The sequence below is a fragment of the Acinonyx jubatus genome, chromosome D4 (genome assembly GCF_027475565.1).
Source record: "Acinonyx jubatus isolate Ajub_Pintada_27869175 chromosome D4, VMU_Ajub_asm_v1.0, whole genome shotgun sequence".
NCBI classification, from domain to species: Eukaryota; Metazoa; Chordata; class Mammalia; order Carnivora; family Felidae; genus Acinonyx; species Acinonyx jubatus.
Genome location: NC_069391.1, coordinates 23207337 through 23226751, shown reverse-complemented (window position 1 = coordinate 23226751; position 19415 = coordinate 23207337). Strand labels below are relative to the sequence as shown.

Below are 19415 nucleotides of genomic sequence, written 5' to 3'. Positions count from 1 at the left end.
AAAATAAGTAAACATTAAAAAAAATTAAAAAAAAATAAAAGAAATTGTGAAAGATTACAGAGGAACCTCAGTGGAACCCAGTATGGAGACAGCATATTGCAAAAATAAGGAAGAGTAAAGGTATCCTTATAATGCACACTTGAGACATGGGGTGATATACTGGTCTTACATTTTAAGTAAGGTTTACAGGTCTCTTTCTTGTAAGCCCTACTCCCCACTTCACTGCCCATCTTTGTGAAAGATGAACCAAAAAAAAGCAAATATATCAGAATTCCAATTATTTTAATCCATTACAATCTGCTCTTAAATACCCGTTTTTATCTTGTTTAGAGTCCAAAGAAAATTAGCCACCCACAGGATCAACAGAATTGGACTTTTCTCTCTAATATACCTATCATTTTATGGGGTGAATCTCTCCCCTGCTGCCTGTAACACACACACACACACACACACACACACACACACACACACACACAGACACACACACACACACACACTAAATTATAATTTTCATGATCACAGCAATGATAATAAATAAATTACTGTTAAAAAAATTGTGTATTTTGTTTCTCCTTAAAAGGGAAAGAGTTATCATCAAAAAGGCAGACAATAACATGTGTTTGTGAGGATGTGGGGAAATCAGAGGCCTCATGACACATTGCTGGTGGAAATGTATGGTGCAACTGCTTTAGGAAACTCAACAATTTCACCCCTAGATACATACCAAGAGAAATGAAAATACATACATAAATGCTTATACCAGTATTACTCCTAAAAGTCAAAAGGTGGAAACAACCCAAATGTCCATCAACAGTTGAATGGCTAAATAAATAAAAGGTGGTATATCCATACAATGGAATATTATTCAGCAATGAGAAGGAATGAAGTATTGATACATGGAGGAACCTTGGAAACTTATGCTAAATGAAAGAAGTTAGTCACAAATGACCACCTATTTGATGATTCAATTTGCATGAAATGCTCAGAATAAGCAACTCTATAGACAGAACGTAGAATTACGGTTGCCCAGAGTTGGGACAGAAGGAACTGGAGGTAACCAGGAGAACTCCAAAAGTGTTTGCTTTTTTTTTTTGAAGTGGTGAAAATGTTCTAAAATTAATTGTAGTCATGGTTGCACAACTCTGTTAATATAAAAAAAGGACAAAGAGATAATGATCCTAGATGTGTTCTGAATGCATAGTATATGATTTGGTTTAAAGGGCACTTAAACACTGTCGCACTTTGATAAAGCTTGAAAGAAATGGGCAAAATGGAACTTCTAGTATGTTCTGGATGCTATGTCATATATTTTATGTATTTTATCTCATTTTATATTCTGTGAAGTATTATTTGCCCTGTTTTACAGTGAAAAAAACCTGAAGTTTATAGAGTTAACTGATAAGAGGTCACAAAACTATTAAAGAAAAGAGTGGGTAAATAACAGATTTTTTGTTATTCTAAAGCTCAAATTCAATCCAATATGTGCAAAGATCACTTGTTACTGTTTTTTCCTAGTTGTAAATGAGCAAATGTTAGGAAGAATAATTTTTGGGGTACCTTGTATATATTAATGAGGCACATTTTAAAAAATATATTTTTTAAATGAGAATGAGAATGAGTGGGGGAGGGGCCGACAGAGAGGGAGAGAGAATCCCAAGCAGGCCCCATGCTTGGCATGGAGCCCAACCTGGGGTTTAATCCCACGTCTGTGAGATCATGACCTGAGCCAACATTAAGAGCTGGATGCTTCACCGACTGAGCCACCCAGACACCCCATTAATGAAGCACATTTTGACTAAGGGCATGAGGTTGATTATTTTGGGGGAAGGAGAGGAAAGGAGGCTCTAGGGACGGACAGGAGGGAAGGATTTCTTGGAATTCCTTGTGATGTTTTAAAAAACCCACAAAAACCATAACCATAGCAAGAGGAAAGCAAGATATAAATGCATTGAGCTGGGTTTCAGACATTGATTAATAATCTACTACAAGGGTGAAAAACACTTTTCACCTTGAGCCCAACACCACCCAACTGGTATTGTCTGTGTAGAGCCAATTCTGCTGAGCAGGGTAAATGGAGAAAAATGTTGGGATTGAGGAGTGGAGTCTGCCATAGTAAGGGAGGGGAGGGGGCAGCGGGAGAGTCACATACTTGCTGGATTTTGTTTTTAAAATTGATACAAAACGCAAGAACATTACGAGGAAGTTTACTACCATTTATCACGAAAACATCATGAAATTGTCCTCAACTTAAAATTGATTATATAATCACTGAGGTGCTGTCAACGATGCAGCATTTGGATTTTATGTATCCCCACAGAAGGACTTAAGATTCTTACCTTAGAATCATCCACATCCACATTAGCAAACATTACATTTTGGTATTGCAGAGACATTGCCTTCAAATTAAAAGAATAAAAATTCCCTATTAACTTAGCGTTAATACTAAATTACATACTAGAATTACACAGTTGTCTTTTGGCAAAAAACAAACAATGAGCAAAAAGGTTGTTCATGAGAGCTAAGCATCACTCTGGCATTTCACTACAGGCTAGAACTGGAAGCACCAAAGTCAAATATGGGATGATACAGGTCAAGCAAAGATCAGCGGCAGAACCAGAGTCTGAAGAACCAAACTGAAGATCAGAGTTTCAAAGCTAGGAAAGGGCACAAAGTGAAGAAATGATGACATGTATGTGGTGTGTCCAGATTTACCCTGCAGGGTGAAGGGACGGATAGTAGCTTTTTCCTGGGGTGGCAAGAGGTGGAAGGCTGCTTTCAGTGGTCTTCAAAATACAGGTCCCTGAGGGGCGCCTTGGTGGCTCAGTCAGTTAAGCATCTGACTCTTGATTTCAGCTCAGGGCATGATCTCCCAGTTGGTGGATTGGAGCCCCACATCAGGCTCTATGGTGACAGTGCAGAGCCTGCTTGGAATTCTCTCTCTCTCTCTCTGCCCCTCCCCTACTCATGCTCTTTCTCTCTCTCAAAAAAAGAAATTAAAAATTACAAAAAAAAAAAATTACAGATCCCTGAACCAGATACCCAAACTCTGCTTTGACCTTCACCTCTTGCCAGGCTTTTTGGGAGGCTCTTATGACTGAGATGATACAAAAATATGTGTGTCGACCCTTGGCCTAATTGCTTTGTGCTTTTATTGACATCTTCCATGCTCTACTATGTACTGAAACTGTACTTCCCAGGATCCTTTGCCAGCTGTCTTCTATGTAGGTTTTGCCAATGGGATGCATCTGGAGGAAAACAGAAGGTGTGAAGAGGGAAGAAACAACTCTCTTCTGCTTCTGTTTTGTTCTGAAAGCATCTCTGGCAGCAGTGGTGACAAAGGTGTTGGTAATGGGTCTGCGGGTAGTAGATGCAGCAGCATCAGCCTGTAAATATCAGCTCTTGGGTTTTTTTTTTTCTTTCAGACAACCGTGTTCATACTTTAAGGGCACTTAATAGCATCTTGGTTTGTTTGCTTTAACATCGTATCTCAAGCATTTCCAGTGACCTATTTCTAATGGGACCTCTCTCTGACGGGACCTCTCTCTGATCGTATGGGGTGTCCAGAGACAGTGGAGACAGGAAGAAATGCAGCTGTCACTGGGAGCTGCTCCCACTGAGAAGCAGGAGGCAGCATGACATGGATTAGGTGGATATGTGCTGAGGTCTACTGCAGGCAGATTCTCTCCAGTTGTTTGTTCATGGATTGTGACTGAAGTGGGAGCTCTTTCTTCAGTGGCCCATCAAGATTGTGAAAACGGAGAAAAACTCTTAGATAACAGACACAAAAGCCTTGGGGATTTCCGAGTATTTTTTTAGATAAAAAAGCTGATTTTGGTCAGCAGTGGCTCAATGCCTGGCAGGAAAATGGTGTCACCCACAAACTCTAGGGCAATTGTCTTGCACTTTTCGAGTTTGAAGATATATGGATGCTCCCCAACAGGGGTCATGGGAATAGGTTTGAACTATGTGGACATCTAATTCTACTTATGAAGGTTTCAGAGCCTTGCAAGTCTATCAGGAAATAGGGAATATGGCAGCTGGCATTTTGCATCAAGTAGCACCCAGAAGTCATGGCATAGATATGGGTCTTTGCTAGGTCGGGGTTCCCCTATGGACATTGTCTTTCCTTATTATCTCACTCCATCCACCTAGGACCTCTTCTCTGCCCTCAACAACTCTTCCTTCTGCTCTGTTCTTCCTCGTATGTAGTCTTCTACCATTTGGTCACCTGTTCTGTTGGTTTCAACTCTAAAGTATCTCCTAAATTGGATCTTTTCTTCTTTCTCCAAAACCACTGCCTGTCATTGAGATTGTCATCACTTTGGGTTACCCGCCTTCGGTCTTTCTAAACCATTCTTATACAGCACTGCTAAAAATATTCTCTAAAATCGCTATTTGACCATGGCAAAACCCTTTTCAGAACTTCTGTTTTGACTATCTACAACAACTCATTAAGTTATAACACAAGATCTTTCTTGATTTGGCCTCAACCTTCTTTTCAAAGCTCCTTTGTCTCCGCTTCTGCTACATACACTGTAAGTTAGCCTCACAGACCACTTGCCTTCTCATGATCACATCATGTAATTTCTAAAGAAATTTATAATCTCTCCTTTCCCAGAAATGCTCTTATCAGGGTTCTAGGTCTGGTGATCCTCTTAGCCCAGGGTCGGCAAACTGCACCATGTAGAAGAAATCCAGGTCTCCACATGGCCTTGTAAAGTAAATTTCATTGGAATACAGTTTGCCTGTTCATTTGTGCATTGCCATTGGATGCTTCTGCACTACAACAGCAAAGCTGAGTGGTTATTACAGAGACCATATGGCCTGAAAACCTGAAAAGATTGACTGTCTTTCCTTTACAGAAGTTTAGCTGGCTAACTTCCATTCCACCTTCCCGCAGAGCCTGGAAAGGAAAAGAGGTAGAGATTCCTCGGACTCCCTTGAAGCTGGAGTTCTGGATGCAAATTGGTCTTATCAACAAGATAAATGTAGGAGAGACTTGGAAGTCAGAAGTGAGAAAGCAGCTACTTTCTTCTTGTTTTCTTTGTCTTCTTGTCTTTGGAAAGCAAGACTGTGGGTATTGAGAGTGGTTGTGCTGGAAGCAGCAGCAGAAGCCAAACTCAGGATCTGGTGCCCGGACATCAGCTTTCTGGACGTCCAGAGGTACCTGTGGCCACAGTAGCCTCCTGATCCTGGTTCTGATTCCCAACTGCTGCTCTGTTGCCAGTTTGTTTTTTCCTCCAGCGGTGGCCTCCCATCTATACTCACTTCTGATTGTGGCGAACTTAGGATCCCCAAAAGTGGGTCTATGGTGTTCTGAGTCATTCCTATTCATCTAATCTTTCAATAATTTTATAAGCAATTTATTCCTTGTATTAACATTCTTTTCTGTTTAGGGACTCCTGGGTGGCTCAGTCGGTTAAGTGTCTGACTCTTGATCTTGGCTCAGGTCATGATCTCATGGTTCACGGGTTTGATCCCCATGTTGGGCTCTGTGCTGACAGCACAGAGCCTGCTTGGGATTCTCTCTCTGCCCTCTCACCGCCGCCCTCACGCTCTCTCTCTCAAAAATAAATAAACATCAAAAAAAATTCTTTTCTGTTTAATTTGGTTTCTGTTGCCTGCTTTGATCTTTGACTAATAAAGTGACCTAGAAGAAGGGAAGTCTTTTCTCCATGCCTATACGCACCAGTTTGAAAAAATTACACACATGGTAAATGACTACATTATCATGCAAAAGTTCAAACATCACAAGAAAAATAAAGCCATCCAAATTTAACACCCTTTCACTGAAAAAAAAAACCTTCTTTGATATGCATCCTTCTGTTCCCCTTTTCTCTACATATATGTGGGTTTATATATATACACATACATATATGTGTCTATTTTACATACATGAGACCATACTATATAAATTTTTCTACACTGCACTCTTTTTACTTAATGCTATGTTGTCTTGGAGATGATGCCACCATTCCATATGGGTCTACTTGATTCTTTTTAACATCTGGATAGTATTTCAGTATGGACATGCCAAAATTTATTTTAAAACTATATTTGCATTAGTCTGGATTCCAACAGGAAACAGATGGCACATCATTTGGGGAGGTTTATCTCCAAAGGGATAGCTATAACTATGAAGGCAGGAATGAGTGTAGGAAGAGCTGCAGGAGCCTGGACAGAACAGTGGCACAGCTGTTAATGCCCTTATGGCAAAGGTATGAGAGGGAAGTTACAAAGCCTTAGATTTCATTGCACTTTCCGAAAATGCCCCATGTTGGCTGTCGGAATTTGATCAGCTTTGACTTTGTGGCATGTGAGTATATTTATACTCTGGAAGCTGAACATTGAAGACTTTCTTTAAGTTTTGAGTATCAGGATAAAGGGGACTGTGAAATGATAAAATGCTTCTTCTGGATATTCCAAGAATTTTAGGTAGAAAATGGATGTTGAGGTATCATGTAATCAATTTCCCTATTTGAATATAGGTTTATTTTATTTTATTTTATTTTTTAAAGTTTATTTATTCATTTATTTATTTTTGAGAGAGAGAGACAGAGAGAGTGAGTAGGGAAGGGGCAGAGAGAGAAAATGTCAAGCAGACTCTGCACGTCAGTGCAGAGCCCAATGTGGGGCTTGAACTCATGAACCATGAGATCATGCGTTGAGCCAAAACCAAGAGTCGATGCTTAACTGACTGAGCCACCCAGGTGCCCCTGAATATAGGTTTATTTTTAATTAAATGTCAAAAGACTGTGATTAGAATGAATTCAGGTGGATTTAAGAGTTCAAGTTGAAATAGTAGAAACTTTGCTGAAAATAAACCAGAGTGTTTTTGGTTGTGTAGAGAAATCAAAACTTCTTTAAATTTGAAGAAATAGTTTTCACAAAACTGACCATAAGTGAAACTTCTGCATGATGAGGAGAAATGAAAATGCCAAGTTCTTTCTGTGGCATGTGATACCAAAAGTAAATAAAAGTTAAAACTTTTAAATGGGGCAACAAGGAAATTAACTAGATGAAACATTGTATAGACATTAAAATGTTAATTTACAGACCCTACAAAAAACATGAATGAATGTGTACATGGAAAATAGACCTGTATATAAATATATGATTACAACTAAGAATATTTTACAAGACATTTTATAAAGTAGATCAGACATGAAAGGAACATATAAGACATAAGTTTTGATAATAGGGTTGAAGGATGGGGGGAGTTTATCCTTTCGTATTATAGTTAAAAATAAGTATCATGTTTTTCTATAATCTATTCCAATATTTGGAAGTTATGAACTCTGGAACTTTGGTAAAATGCCATTATTACGAATAATCCATTCATTTGTACAACTGTACTCTTTTGTACATCTAGATTTTCCTTGCAGAATTATCCATAGACAAGTAGTATTAATCTTCTGGTGTGTGTACTATGATCTAAATAGAGATTGGTATATTAGCTTCAGGATAATCAGGATGCTTTGAAAAGTGATTCCATATGGCTCATAAATATAAACTTTTAAGATTTACTGAAAAAATTATTAGGGGATTTAAAATTCCTTCTAAAATTGTGAAATATATATAGATGATACTTACATGAACAAGAGGATAAATCCTTTTGCAAGGACCACACCATTTTGCTGAAAATTCAACCACCACAAGTTTGCACCCAGCAGCTTTCAAAAATCTGCTAAATTCATCCTGAGACCAGAACATAAAAGAAAAAATATGCATAATCACTAAATCTCAAAAAGCCTTGCAGAGAATAAATGTTCCTCATTTATTGAAATGAAGAACTTCAGTTCCTGAAAACCTTAGCGAGGTACCCCACCCTATCGTTCTCAAGGGGACACACCTTTCCTAAATGTCCCTGAGGTCACATATATTGATCTTTGCAAGTATACATAGGTGGGAGTAAATCTGCAAAAAGTGATTAGGAGTGTATTTACCAAATGGTGGTTGGTAATGGTTGGTTACCTCTGGGGAGAAAGTGATATTGGCCAATGAGAGATAAAGCGTGGAGGGTAGTGGTGGATGGTTGTTCAAGCTGGACATCTAGATTTGATTTTTTTAAATAAGGGCCTAAACATACATTAGTGGTAAAATTTAAAAGGAGAGGAGGTAATCTAACAGCTTGAATCATTTCTTGTTTTGCTTTTGTTTTGAAGGGAATTCATTACCAAAGCTGTAGTCAAAAACCATATATTTAAGGATTTGAGATGCTTCTTGTTGAATGTCTTAAGCGAATTTCCCATCAGCTGTCCAGATCACCTAAGTAAATGTTTCCTTTCCTGGAACCTCAGATCATTTTATCTGAACTTCCTTGCTTTATGAACACTGACTGTCCACACGTTATTTCATGCATGGCTTCTCTCCCCCAACAAATCCCTACAGAATTCAATCCTGATTCACTCGTGAACCTCCATGGCCTCTGACTGGGCACATTACAGTATGTGCTCATGGGGTGTTTAGTTGATGAATGATTTGCTAATATATAGTGTTCTGCTCAAGATTTATTTTTCCTTTTCTCATTGGAATTACGATGATAGTAACTAATTTACTCTGTGCCTGGTGTTCTCTCCCTTAATCTTTACAACCACCCTATTGAGTGGGTATTATCTCCATTTTACAGATGAAAAAATGAAAGTTTATTACTTTCTCTCAGTCAACCAGTTGGCAAATGGTGTAGTTGGGATTGCTAACCTAGGCAGCCTAACTCCAGAGTCCATTTCCCTCACCACTACACAAACCTACACAAAATCATCTCCTGAGTTCTTTCTTGTTGTGGGGCTCCCTTGCCCTCTCACTGGCCCTAATTCCATCATGTGCTCATCCCCTCGACCAATCATTAAGATGGGATCACTAATTAGATCAAGTCAAGCAGTGCCTATCACTGGAATTAGGGATGGGGTTAATTGCATACAGATGGCACACCGCTCTGCAGTAAGAGAATCTTAACAATTATGTTGCCATTTGATTTAGTTTCAAGCAGGTGAAACAGATGACTTAAGGAAGATACACTTTCTTCCTTTACCCATATTCCTCTAGGGGAGGGGGTACTTAACTCCTCAGAGAGCCATGCCAAGCCGCAATTTCTCACTTGCTTCTGAAATCATGCAGTAGATGCCATCCTCACAAGCCCTCAACACCCTCACGTCTGAGTAGTTGCTAGGATGTAAACTGGGCCTTGCCAGATCTATGAATTTGACTTGGCTAAGTTCTCTGAAAGGAATACCCCCATAGGGTACATATCGACTTGACATGTACCTATCGAGACCCATGCTGTGCCAAGTAATGGACACACTGCTAGTATACAGCTGTGGACAAAAAACCAGACAAACTTTTCCCTGTCTTCGTGGAGCTTACGTTTAGAGGGGGAAGCCGATGGTAAAATCAAGAAGTAAAATATGTAGTGTGTTAGTGATCGTTGCTGATAAAAGAGGAGAAAGATAAAGCAGGAAAGAAGGAAATGAGCTGGATTAGAGTTGTAGTTTGGTTGGCCATGGTCTGCCTGGAATAGAAGGTGACATTTAAATACAGACATGAAGGAGACAACAGGCCCTCAGGAGAGGTCTCCAAGGAGGAGATGGGAGAGGGCTTCTCAGGGGGCTAGTGAGACCCTGGGTTATTCTGTGAGATTCCCAGAAAATCAAAAAAAGAAGTACCAAAGGCATCGGCCAATGTGTGCTATTTTACAACATTTTCTCATAGCAAACTACACAGCGATGCCTTCTTTCAATCTGGCCAGCCTCATTTTCGTAACCTTATATATAGCTGCATTTGGGGAAAATGTCAAAAGTCTAAGTCTGAGGGTGTTGACGGATGGCAAGCCCAGGCCCTATGCCTTCCCTCTTCCCTCCAGGTTCAGGTCCTCGTGTAACAGGGCCTGACATCAGAATGTCTGGGTTCTAATGCCCACTTCACTCCTAAACGGAGTAGGACCATCACCACTCTTAAAGGCAATTTTCTTCTTTGTAAATAAACAACTCTCCCTGGCCTATATGTGCATTTAGGTTCTTGTGGCAGTAACATTGGACAATGGATAGAAAGTGATCTTATAAAACACCACCTAAAGGATTGCTGATACTATTGGCTGTCATTTTCCTATCCTAATCCCTAGGCATGTCTGAGGTTTCTGCTCTGTCTTAGAATAAGAGAAATATGTGGACTTTTACTTTCATAGAATGTTCCAGGTACAACAAAGGTGGAATCAGTGGGATCAGGTACAGGATGGGATGTGTTAGGAGTTGGTCTGGATCCAGCTAGAGTCAGAGCAGGAAGTGAGAATCAGAGAGGAACAAAACCCTTCTGATCAATTTATCCCTTGGCTACACTCCAGATAGTGCCATCCCTCGAGCACAGAAAGGAGAGACATAAAAAAATCTCCCCTTGCTACGGAGCAGTGAAAGAATACGATTAGGGGAAATCATTCTTAAAGTTTATCAAGTCTGTTCTCAAGGTGGTTTCTTTTGAAATATCAATGAAGCCAAAATAAATACTTGCCATGTCTTTAATAATCTGAACCATGATTTACTGGGAATTGCTTACGAAACCTTCCTTTTGGTTCAGCAGGCTCACCGCAGCAGTCTCTTATTAATTAAAGGATCCTAGCTGGAATAGAAGGGTAACTTCTCTATGACATCATTAAACGTGACTGTCTCAGAACCTAGAACTTTGGCAGACTTGAAGCTAATTTGACTTTTTTTTTTCCCAATGTTTATTTATTTTTGGGACAGAGAGAGACAGAGCATGAACGGGGGAGGGGCAGAGAGAGAGGGAGACACAGAATCGGAAACAGGCTCCAGGCTCTGAGCCATCAGCCCAGAGCCTGACACGGGGCTCGAACTCCCGGACCGCGAGATCGTGACCTGGCTGAAGTCAGACGCTTAACCAACTGTGCCATCCAGGCGCCCCGCTAATTTGACTTTTAGGTCAACATATGGTCAGCCAAGAACCAGCCAACTGGTTGTATGCAGACTCAATAATGCGTCTACTTTTGATCTTCTACAATCTATTTCCATGACCCCTCTCTTCCTTCTCCATTCCTTGCAACCACCAAATGAGAAATAAGCAAGCTAATATTAAGTAAATGAAGGTTATTTCATTTAGGATTTTGAAGGGATTATCTTGCAGTAGAAAAAAAATACTAAAGGCTTCATCCTATAAGTTTTCTACATATTAGGTTTTATGAGTCATGGATTCCTTAAACTTTGTTATTTTGCTCTAATTTTAGGAGGTAATGAAATTTCACTTTTATGGACTGGATCACAGGTTGGCAAACTTTTTTCTGTGAAGAACCAGATAATTTGGGCCTTATGGACCACATGCATGTGGTCTTTGTTGCATACTCTGTGTTATTGTTATTATTATTATTATTATTATTATTATTATTTTAAGTAGGCTCCATGCCCAATGTGGATCTCAACACGGGGCTTGAACTCATGACTCTCAGATCAAGACTTGAGCTGAGATCAAGTGTTGGACACTTAACTGACTGAACCACACAGGTACCCCTATAATCTTTTAAAAATGTAAAAACCATTCTTAGCTGGTGGACCTTATAAAAACAGCATTTTGCTAAACCCACACATGGTGACTTGTTAATTTTTCAGAATTTAACGTCAGAGAAAAACCCCAAAATGGCCATGACCAATGTTCCCCAAATCTTCTGTAGAGGAATAGCAACAAAAATGAAAGAAGTTGCAGATTTCTATAATAACACAAAATCAGCAAAATGCTCCTTTCTGGTTTTTCCAGACATCCAGTCATGTCTCTCAGGAATGAGTTGCCTCTCTTTCCTTTTCCTTTTTGATGAAGTACAAATTATGAATATTTCCTGTATAGCCATCGTAGCAGATAGCTGACAGTCACCTCCCAGTATGCATTTCCTTTACTTTCCACCAAAAATACACTGATTTTCCTTTGGGCAAATTTATCCCTCCTCCATTTTATAGCAGCTATGCAGTTTGTGTGGGATTAATCTAACCCTAAATCCAGGGGTAGACCCTAATTATCTTAATCCAGCCAACAATCCTATCTTTAGGTCAAGGGTTAATGAAGAGAGAACAAGAAAGCAAGTGAATGGCATTTCTAGCACTTGTGATACAGTTACTAAAACTTTCTCTTTCCTCATTTAGATATAAACAAGATGCTGACTGACAGCTCTTATAAAACACACAGGAACCCAATCTTTGTTTAAGGCCTAGATTCCACAAAGATGTGAGGAGACATAAAAGAAACCTGGGTGATACATTGATCCACTGGATTAAGCATGGCCGGAAGCTCAAGCTAAGTCTGGAATTCACATTTCCATAGACAATAAATCCCTTTCTAGTTTAAATTGGATTCATTGGGGTTTCTGACACTTACCTGGAAAATATTCAAATGCAATATGATAGAAATTTCTCCACTTGGGTCAAACCACAAGAATGACTCACATTGTCATTGGTGTTTTAAAATTTCTCATGTAAGTGGCACCCGGGTGGTGCAGTCGGGTAAGCATCTGACTCAGTTCTGGTTCAGGTCGTGATCTCACGGTTCATGAGATGGAGCCCCGTGTAGGGCTCTGTGCTGACAGTGCAGAGCCTGCTTGGGGTTCTCTCTCTTTCCTCTCTCTCTGCCCCTCCCTCACTCGCGCTCACTCTCTCTCTCTAAATATAAATAAATAAACATTTAAATAAAATAAAATTTCTCACATAAGGAATGCAATAATAGGGGAAAAATCTAATTTTACGATCAAGGAATTTCATTTCCAGTTTGTAGTATGTTCAGGCTCAAAATATTTGTTAATGCTCTGAAATACCCAGGGAGAATGTGGAAGGAACATGAGCTTTGGACTCAGAGAAATGCTATTTTTCCACTTCATGGTATAGGACAGATGCTAAACTTGGATAAAATAACTTGGTTTCAAATATGAGTGCTGCTATTCTGCGACCTTGAGCAAATTATTGCTCATTTCCTCATCTGTGAAAGGGGGTAAGTTCCACTGCATAGGAATATGGTGAAAATGAACAGATATTTAAAAAGTCTGCTCAAGTGTATATAATTTCTAGCCCAAGCAGCAAAAACATGCATTCCATTCTGGATTCCCAAGGCGATACTTCAGAAAGGGGTTTCTTTTCTTTTTAATGTTTATTTATTTTTGAGAGAGATGGAGACACAATGCGAGTGGGTTAGGGGCAGAGAGAGAGGGAGACGCAGAATCCGAAGCAGGTTCCAGGCTCTGAGCTGTCAGCACAGAGCCCGACACGGGCCTCGAACTCACAAGCTGTGAGATCATGACCTGAGCTGAAGTCGGATGCTCAACCGCTCAACTGACTGAGCCACCCAGGCGCCCCGAGTTCTAACCTCTTAGAGAATAAAAAGCAAATAGCAATTCAGTGTGCTTCATTCTGAGCAGGCAGAACTCAAAAAAGGAAAACAAAAGTATAGTTGTTGCCTACATGTCCACAAGACTTCAATGGCATGCTATGTTGGCCATACCGTAGTGTTGGCCAACATTTATTAACGAAATGTTTTAGGAATAAACAGAGCCTCTTATTCATCTTGCCAAGAGTCATGCGATGTGGCAGCACTGAGCCTTTAGTCTTGTATTGCATAACTGTCAGGTGGAGAGTGGTGACTGTCCCTCTGGAGGCAGCATACTCTTTCCTGTTGACTACAATCCCCACCTTCTTTTCCCGCTTCAAGAACTCAAGGTAGAGTGGCAAGGTGCCTTTCTGTTGTGAGTGTGCAGCTATTTGACGTTTCCTACAATAGGCATTTGAAGTATTTCCAATACTTTGTCCACTGTCTGTTCCATTCCTTCTTCGTTGCCTCTAGGGTGTTTTACTTATACTACTTGCCTGGCATCTCAAACTCACTTGAGTTTGAGACTCGTGATTTTGATTTTTCTACCATCACAGCCAGGAATTTTCTTCGTGGCTCTATATTGAGGATCATATCTCCTTTTCTCCCTTTTTCATCCAAGAAGGAGAGATGAATGTTGACACGTATTGAACATCCTCCAAGCCCTCAGTTAAGAACCACTGCATTGAAGTGTGGGCATCACTTTCATTTAAGTTATCTTTTAAGTACCCAGTTAGTTAAGGTGACTGTGTCCACTTTACAGGTGAGATGATGGGAGTACAACAAGTTTCGATAACTTATCTTTGCTGGAATTAATTTAGAATCCAAGTGTGGGTCACCTGTCACATAAGGAGGAACACGGAGTCAGCTAAAATATGCAGGTCTCTTAGAAAGCCATTTAGCAATGGATGAACTGAACTCAGAAAGTGAATTCCTTTTTTCTCGGCACCAAGATGACATCTACAATTTCTACCCTCCTTTTCCTCACAGAATGAGCTCTTCTTAAACTTTTCTCCACTGCATTTGTAAAGAAAATAGTACAGAATTAACTCTCAGGCTTCTGTACTGACAAACTCCTGCCCCATCCTGGGTTTCTTGAAAGTTGAGGAAGGCGAGGCCACTAATTCTGCCCTTCAGCACATATAAACTTTTCCACAGAATTTGCTAAACTGCCTGCCCAGCCCAAAGGCGGGGAAACTATAAACTGACAGCTCACAGAAGTCTGTTTATTCTTAACCAGAATTAAACACTATTAAAACTCAGAAAATGGCCAGGTTCATAGAAGCGGCCATCTTCTTTTATTGTTTGCAGAGAAAGTGTTTGGGTTAAGCAGGGCAAATTTTAAGTTCTGGAAAAAAGCTGCTGGTCAAGTCTTCTCTAGAAAAGAGCAATCCCTTTGCACTTGACTGCCTTCTTTGTTTCCCTGACATGCACTCACAGGTACTTTCCTAGACTCATTTGTGACCTCACTGTTGGAATCAGGAAGCTTCAATGTAGTCTGGGTGGAGTCTGTTTGAGAAGTCAGGTGTGTGTGTGTATGTATGTGTGTGTCTGTGTGTTTTAGTTTATCCAGAGTGGAATCCGGAGAGTGGGCTGTGGATTTTAAACCTTGAAAAAAATTGGGAAAGACAGAAACAACAGAGAGCGGGCAGAAGAGAAGTAGAGAAAAGAAGAAACGATAGCTGAGGAGGGGAAAAAAGGAGAAAGGACAAAGCGAAAAACAATTTAAAAAAAAATTTTTTTAACGTTTATTTATTTTTGAGACAGAGAGAGACAGAGCATGAATGGGGGAGGGACAGAGAGAGAGGGAGACACAGAATCAGAAGCAGGCTCCAGGCTCTGAGCCATCAGCCCAGAGCCCGATACGGGGCTCGAACTCACGGACCGCGAGATTGTGACCTGAGCTGAAGTCGGACGCTTAACCGACTGAGCCACCCAGGCGCCCCGAAAAACAATTTTTTTTAAGAAGAAAAAATAGATAAGTCATTCATATGCATTACTTGTAATCCCTCTCACAATGCATGGAGTCACATCAGATTGTTAGGAACTACAGAAATAGGTAGATAACTATCTAATATAAAACTCAGATCGTTATTAGCCTTATCCTAAGGAAAAAAAGTCAGTTTGTGCTCTCTTACTAAACATCCCGGTGAAATCTACCTCTTGGTGGAGGTTTAGGCTTTGGGTGAGTGGTGAGAGGGAGTAAGCTCTAGATCCTCAGGGAATGACGGGAGCGGCTTCTCTAAAGTGCTTTGCAGGAAGGGCGGAGAACTAGATTCACTAGTAGACTCTCACCATTCAGTATGCTCCACAGGCTAACAGTATCAGCATCGCCTGGGAATTTGTTAAGGCAAATAAAGGGAAAAAAAGAGGTTAGAGAGGGAAGGAGCCAACACATAAGAGACTCTTAAAAACTGAGAACAAACTGAGGGTGGATGGGGGGGTGGGAGGGAGGGGAGGGTGGGTAATGGGCACTGAGGAGGGCACCTGTTGGGATGAGCACTGGGTGTTGTATGGAAACTGATTTGACAATAAATTTCATACTTAAAAGAGAAAGAAAGAAAGAAAGAAAGAAAGAAAGAAAGAAAGAAAGAAAGAGCCCAGAAGCTACAGGAACAACAAAAAGAATAATAAATGCACGAAGGAGGATGAACAGGTAATTGTATGCAGAAAGGATCAAGGATGTACAAGTAGGACGTTCCTTCTGTGGAGAAGAGTGAATTCACTTTAGTGCCCTAAGACCTCGCTATTCAAGGTCATGTAGACACCGGCATCACCTGGATCACCTGCGAGCGTGATAGACATATAGAACTTCAGACTCCTACCCAGAGCCACTGAATAAGAGTCTGTGTTATAAGATTCCCCCCGGGGGATTCTTGTGCACACTGATTTTGAGAAGCGGTGCTCTAGAGGGAGCTTTCCATCAGGGAGCTGTCGGTGAGGACCGGGAGCACTTGCATTAGCGTTGCCTGAGAATCTTGAGGAATGCCAATTCTCAGACCCCACCCTGGACCTACTGAATCAGAAGCTCTGAGGGTAGGGCCCAGATGGGTAGGTTTTAACAAGCCTTCCAGGTGATTCTGCCGCATGCTCAAGTTTGAGAACTACTGGGCCAGAAGTTTTTTTAAGCAACGGGAATGATTTAGGTTGGTCTGGTGTTATCACGTCTTCAACACCATCACGATGCAAAAATCTCATTCGAAATATTTAACACCCTGAGTGACCTGGAGGCTGATCATTCAGAAGGGACAACAGCTGTGCATCTGCTCAGTGGCGGGGATGAGGGCTACACTGCCAGGTATCCAACACCTTCAGTTGCTGGATTTGGATCCAGGATGTCCTAGGGGAGTGAATGGGTCAGCCTCAATGAGGGGGGACATAGGGGTGGGGCTGGGGGCAGAGGCTACTCATCTGCCATTATATATCCCATTAATTCAACAATTCCATTATAGCATTATATATTCCAACAATTCAACAACCGGTTAAACTGGCCATTCCTACCTGTATTGACTGAAGATCAGCCTGTGATATTGACGGGAAATGGCAATAATAGCTCTTCCCAGACGTCAGGCGGGCAACTGCAACATTCAGATGTGAGTTCTTTACTAGGCAAAAAAAAAAAATCTGTTCAAAATAAAAAACCATATTTGCTTGGAGTTTCAGTGCTAAAATGGGAATTTATAAACCTTCCATGATCCCTTGACTACCAGGAAGCAAAACCGTGCTAGGGCCCTAGGCCAAGGGCTAGTCTCAGGAACAGAACAGGAAGGAGCTCCATTATTTGAAAGGCACTTGGCAATGAATGGCTCAGGGTGATGGGGCAGGAGTCACAATGGTGGACAGCATGAATTGTATACATCTTGGATTACACGGAGAAGAAAGACCCAGATGGAAAAGGACCACTCTCCCTCTCCACTCAACCCCTGCAGCGTGCCTTCAGGGAAACGAATGAAGTTGTAAGTGTTGAAAACTGGGCCAAGGGCAAAGTGTTCACAAAAGTGAGTTACTTAGTATTAGGGCAGTAATTATGCTGGAGCTAATCCTGCCAACATGGGGCAAACGCATGCCTCTGGCTTTTGTGGGCTTTCTGTGGTGCTCCGCTGTGAGATGTGGCAACCGTGGTAAACACTTCCATTTTGTTCATATGGCCCAACTCCAGACTCTTTATTTACTTTCCTGGTCACCCCCATTTCCACAGGAAGCTTACAATCTCTCCAACAGACGTGATGCTCCTCGTAGAAATCTATAGTTAGCTATATATTTCTGATTACTTTTATTTTAAAAGCATTTGGAAATACTGAAAACTAGAAAGTAGAAAAGTAACTGGGATACTATCTCTAAGATTGTATTACCACTACTATTTGTATTTCGATGTCACACACACGTTTATATGCATTATGTGTGTGTTTGGGTGGGGGGTCCCCACACCAACAAGCAATTCTGGGGACACTAGCTGAGTGTCCTACAATTCAACTCAATTCTGACACCATGTACCCAAAGAGAGCATTCCACGGGTTAAGAGTTGGGTCCCAAAGGACACCCCACCCCAGCCCCCAGCCCTCCTTCAGACACCAGTCACAAGCTCACCTGTGCTTCTGAATGGCTGGCTATAAATAAGAGGCTCCAAGACCCTCTCCTCTCATTCGATTAATCTGCTAAAGCGGCTCACAGACCAGAGAAACATTTTATTTACTAGATCACCAGTTTATTATAGAAGGAGATAACTCAGAAACAGCCAGACAGCCGGGATGCAAAGGCAAAGGATGCGGAAAGGGCTTGGAGCGCCCATGCAGTCTCCCGATGAGCCATTCTCCCTAAATCTCCATTTGGTCACCAACCTGGGTCTCCGAACGCTATCCTCTTTGGTGTCTATGGAGGCTCATTACCTAGCTATAGTTGATTAAATCACTGGCCACAGAAGAGTCAACCTCCAAACCCATCCCTGAAGTTTGGGAGGGAGGTGGTGCAGAAAATTCCAGCCCTCCTATCACGTGGTTGGTTTCCCTGGCAACCAGCCCCAACCTCAGGTTAGCTCAGGGCTTTCCCAAAAGGCACCTCATCCACACAACAAAAGCACCTTTTCTGCTCTTATCACAGGTATTTATAGGGTTTGGGGAACTCTGCCAGGAACCGGGTCGAAGAGCAAATATTTTTTTATTGTATATCACAATATCACAATATGTGTAATTCATTTTCACTGAATTCCCATGACACTATTATATGATTTTGTATTTGTTCTATTCCTTAACGCTTAATGTTGTGCCAGGGGCATTTTCCATTATCTAATACAGTCCATGATTTTTAATTGTTGCATATGACTTTTTCATTTGGGTGCATTATGTTTTAATTAACTTTTTCCTTACTAAGTTTTTTAACAACCTTACAATCGTAAAACAACCCTGTGATGAGTGTCTAATAAATCACTGCCGACACTCTTATTTCTCTTAGAGTGATTTCTTAGAAATATAACTATTTTTAGTGACTTTAATGTGCCATGTCAAACTTTAGTCTGGTGTGCTTACACCACTTTGCACACACCGGCCGTCCATGAACTTGTTATTATACTTTTAATTTGCATTTCCTTACTAATGTGGTTGAACACATTATTATTTTTTTATACAAACTATTTAGTATTTGCCAATTTGTTTTTACTAGGTCTGTTTGATTCTAATTTGTAAGAGGATCTTTGTATTTTAAGTGTTTTAGTAATTAATGTTTTTTTTCAGGTACAGGTGAAAGGGCGGGCCTACGCCAGCCGACTCCATCTTGTTCTGTGTCCTTCACCTTGACCACACCTCCTCCCCTTGAGTAACCCCCCCCTCACCTGCCTAACAGGACTCGACCCTTCCCCAGGACCCTTCCCCAGCCAATCGGCTGAGGCCATAGCCATTACCTCACCAACTGCCCCCAGGCCCCAATAAAACCTTTGTCCTTTTGCAACTCGCTCTCTTTCCCTGGTATCTCACCGCTGCGTCGGTGCAGGTAGGGGATTGAGCTCGAGCTAGCTCGAATAAAGGCTCTTTGCTTTTGCATCGAACTCGGCTCCCTAGTGGTCTTTGGGGATCACGAAT

General features: G+C 41.0%; 1 protein-coding gene across 5 annotated transcripts in view; it reads right to left on the bottom strand.

Moving 5' to 3' along the window:
* TXNDC8 (thioredoxin domain containing 8) overlaps positions 1-17603 on the bottom strand; it is a 34289-nt gene extending 16686 nt beyond the window's left edge. For 2 of the 5 annotated variants that reach the window (XM_015068626.3, XM_015068627.3), the window contains exons 1-3: positions 10501-10641; positions 7594-7698; positions 2337-2396 (exon numbers count right to left, since the gene is read on the bottom strand). In XM_015068626.3, the coding sequence (XP_014924112.1) occupies positions 2337-2396; positions 7594-7698; positions 10501-10524 (189 nt within the window). In that variant the 5' untranslated portion in view covers positions 10525-10641. Of the gene's footprint in view, positions 1-2336; positions 2397-7593; positions 7699-10500; positions 10642-16845 lie in introns of those variants that run through there. The other 3 variants (XM_053204824.1, XM_053204825.1, XM_027034810.2) reach the window with 3 other exon arrangements.
* Between the last annotated feature and the right edge of the window lie 1812 nt (positions 17604-19415).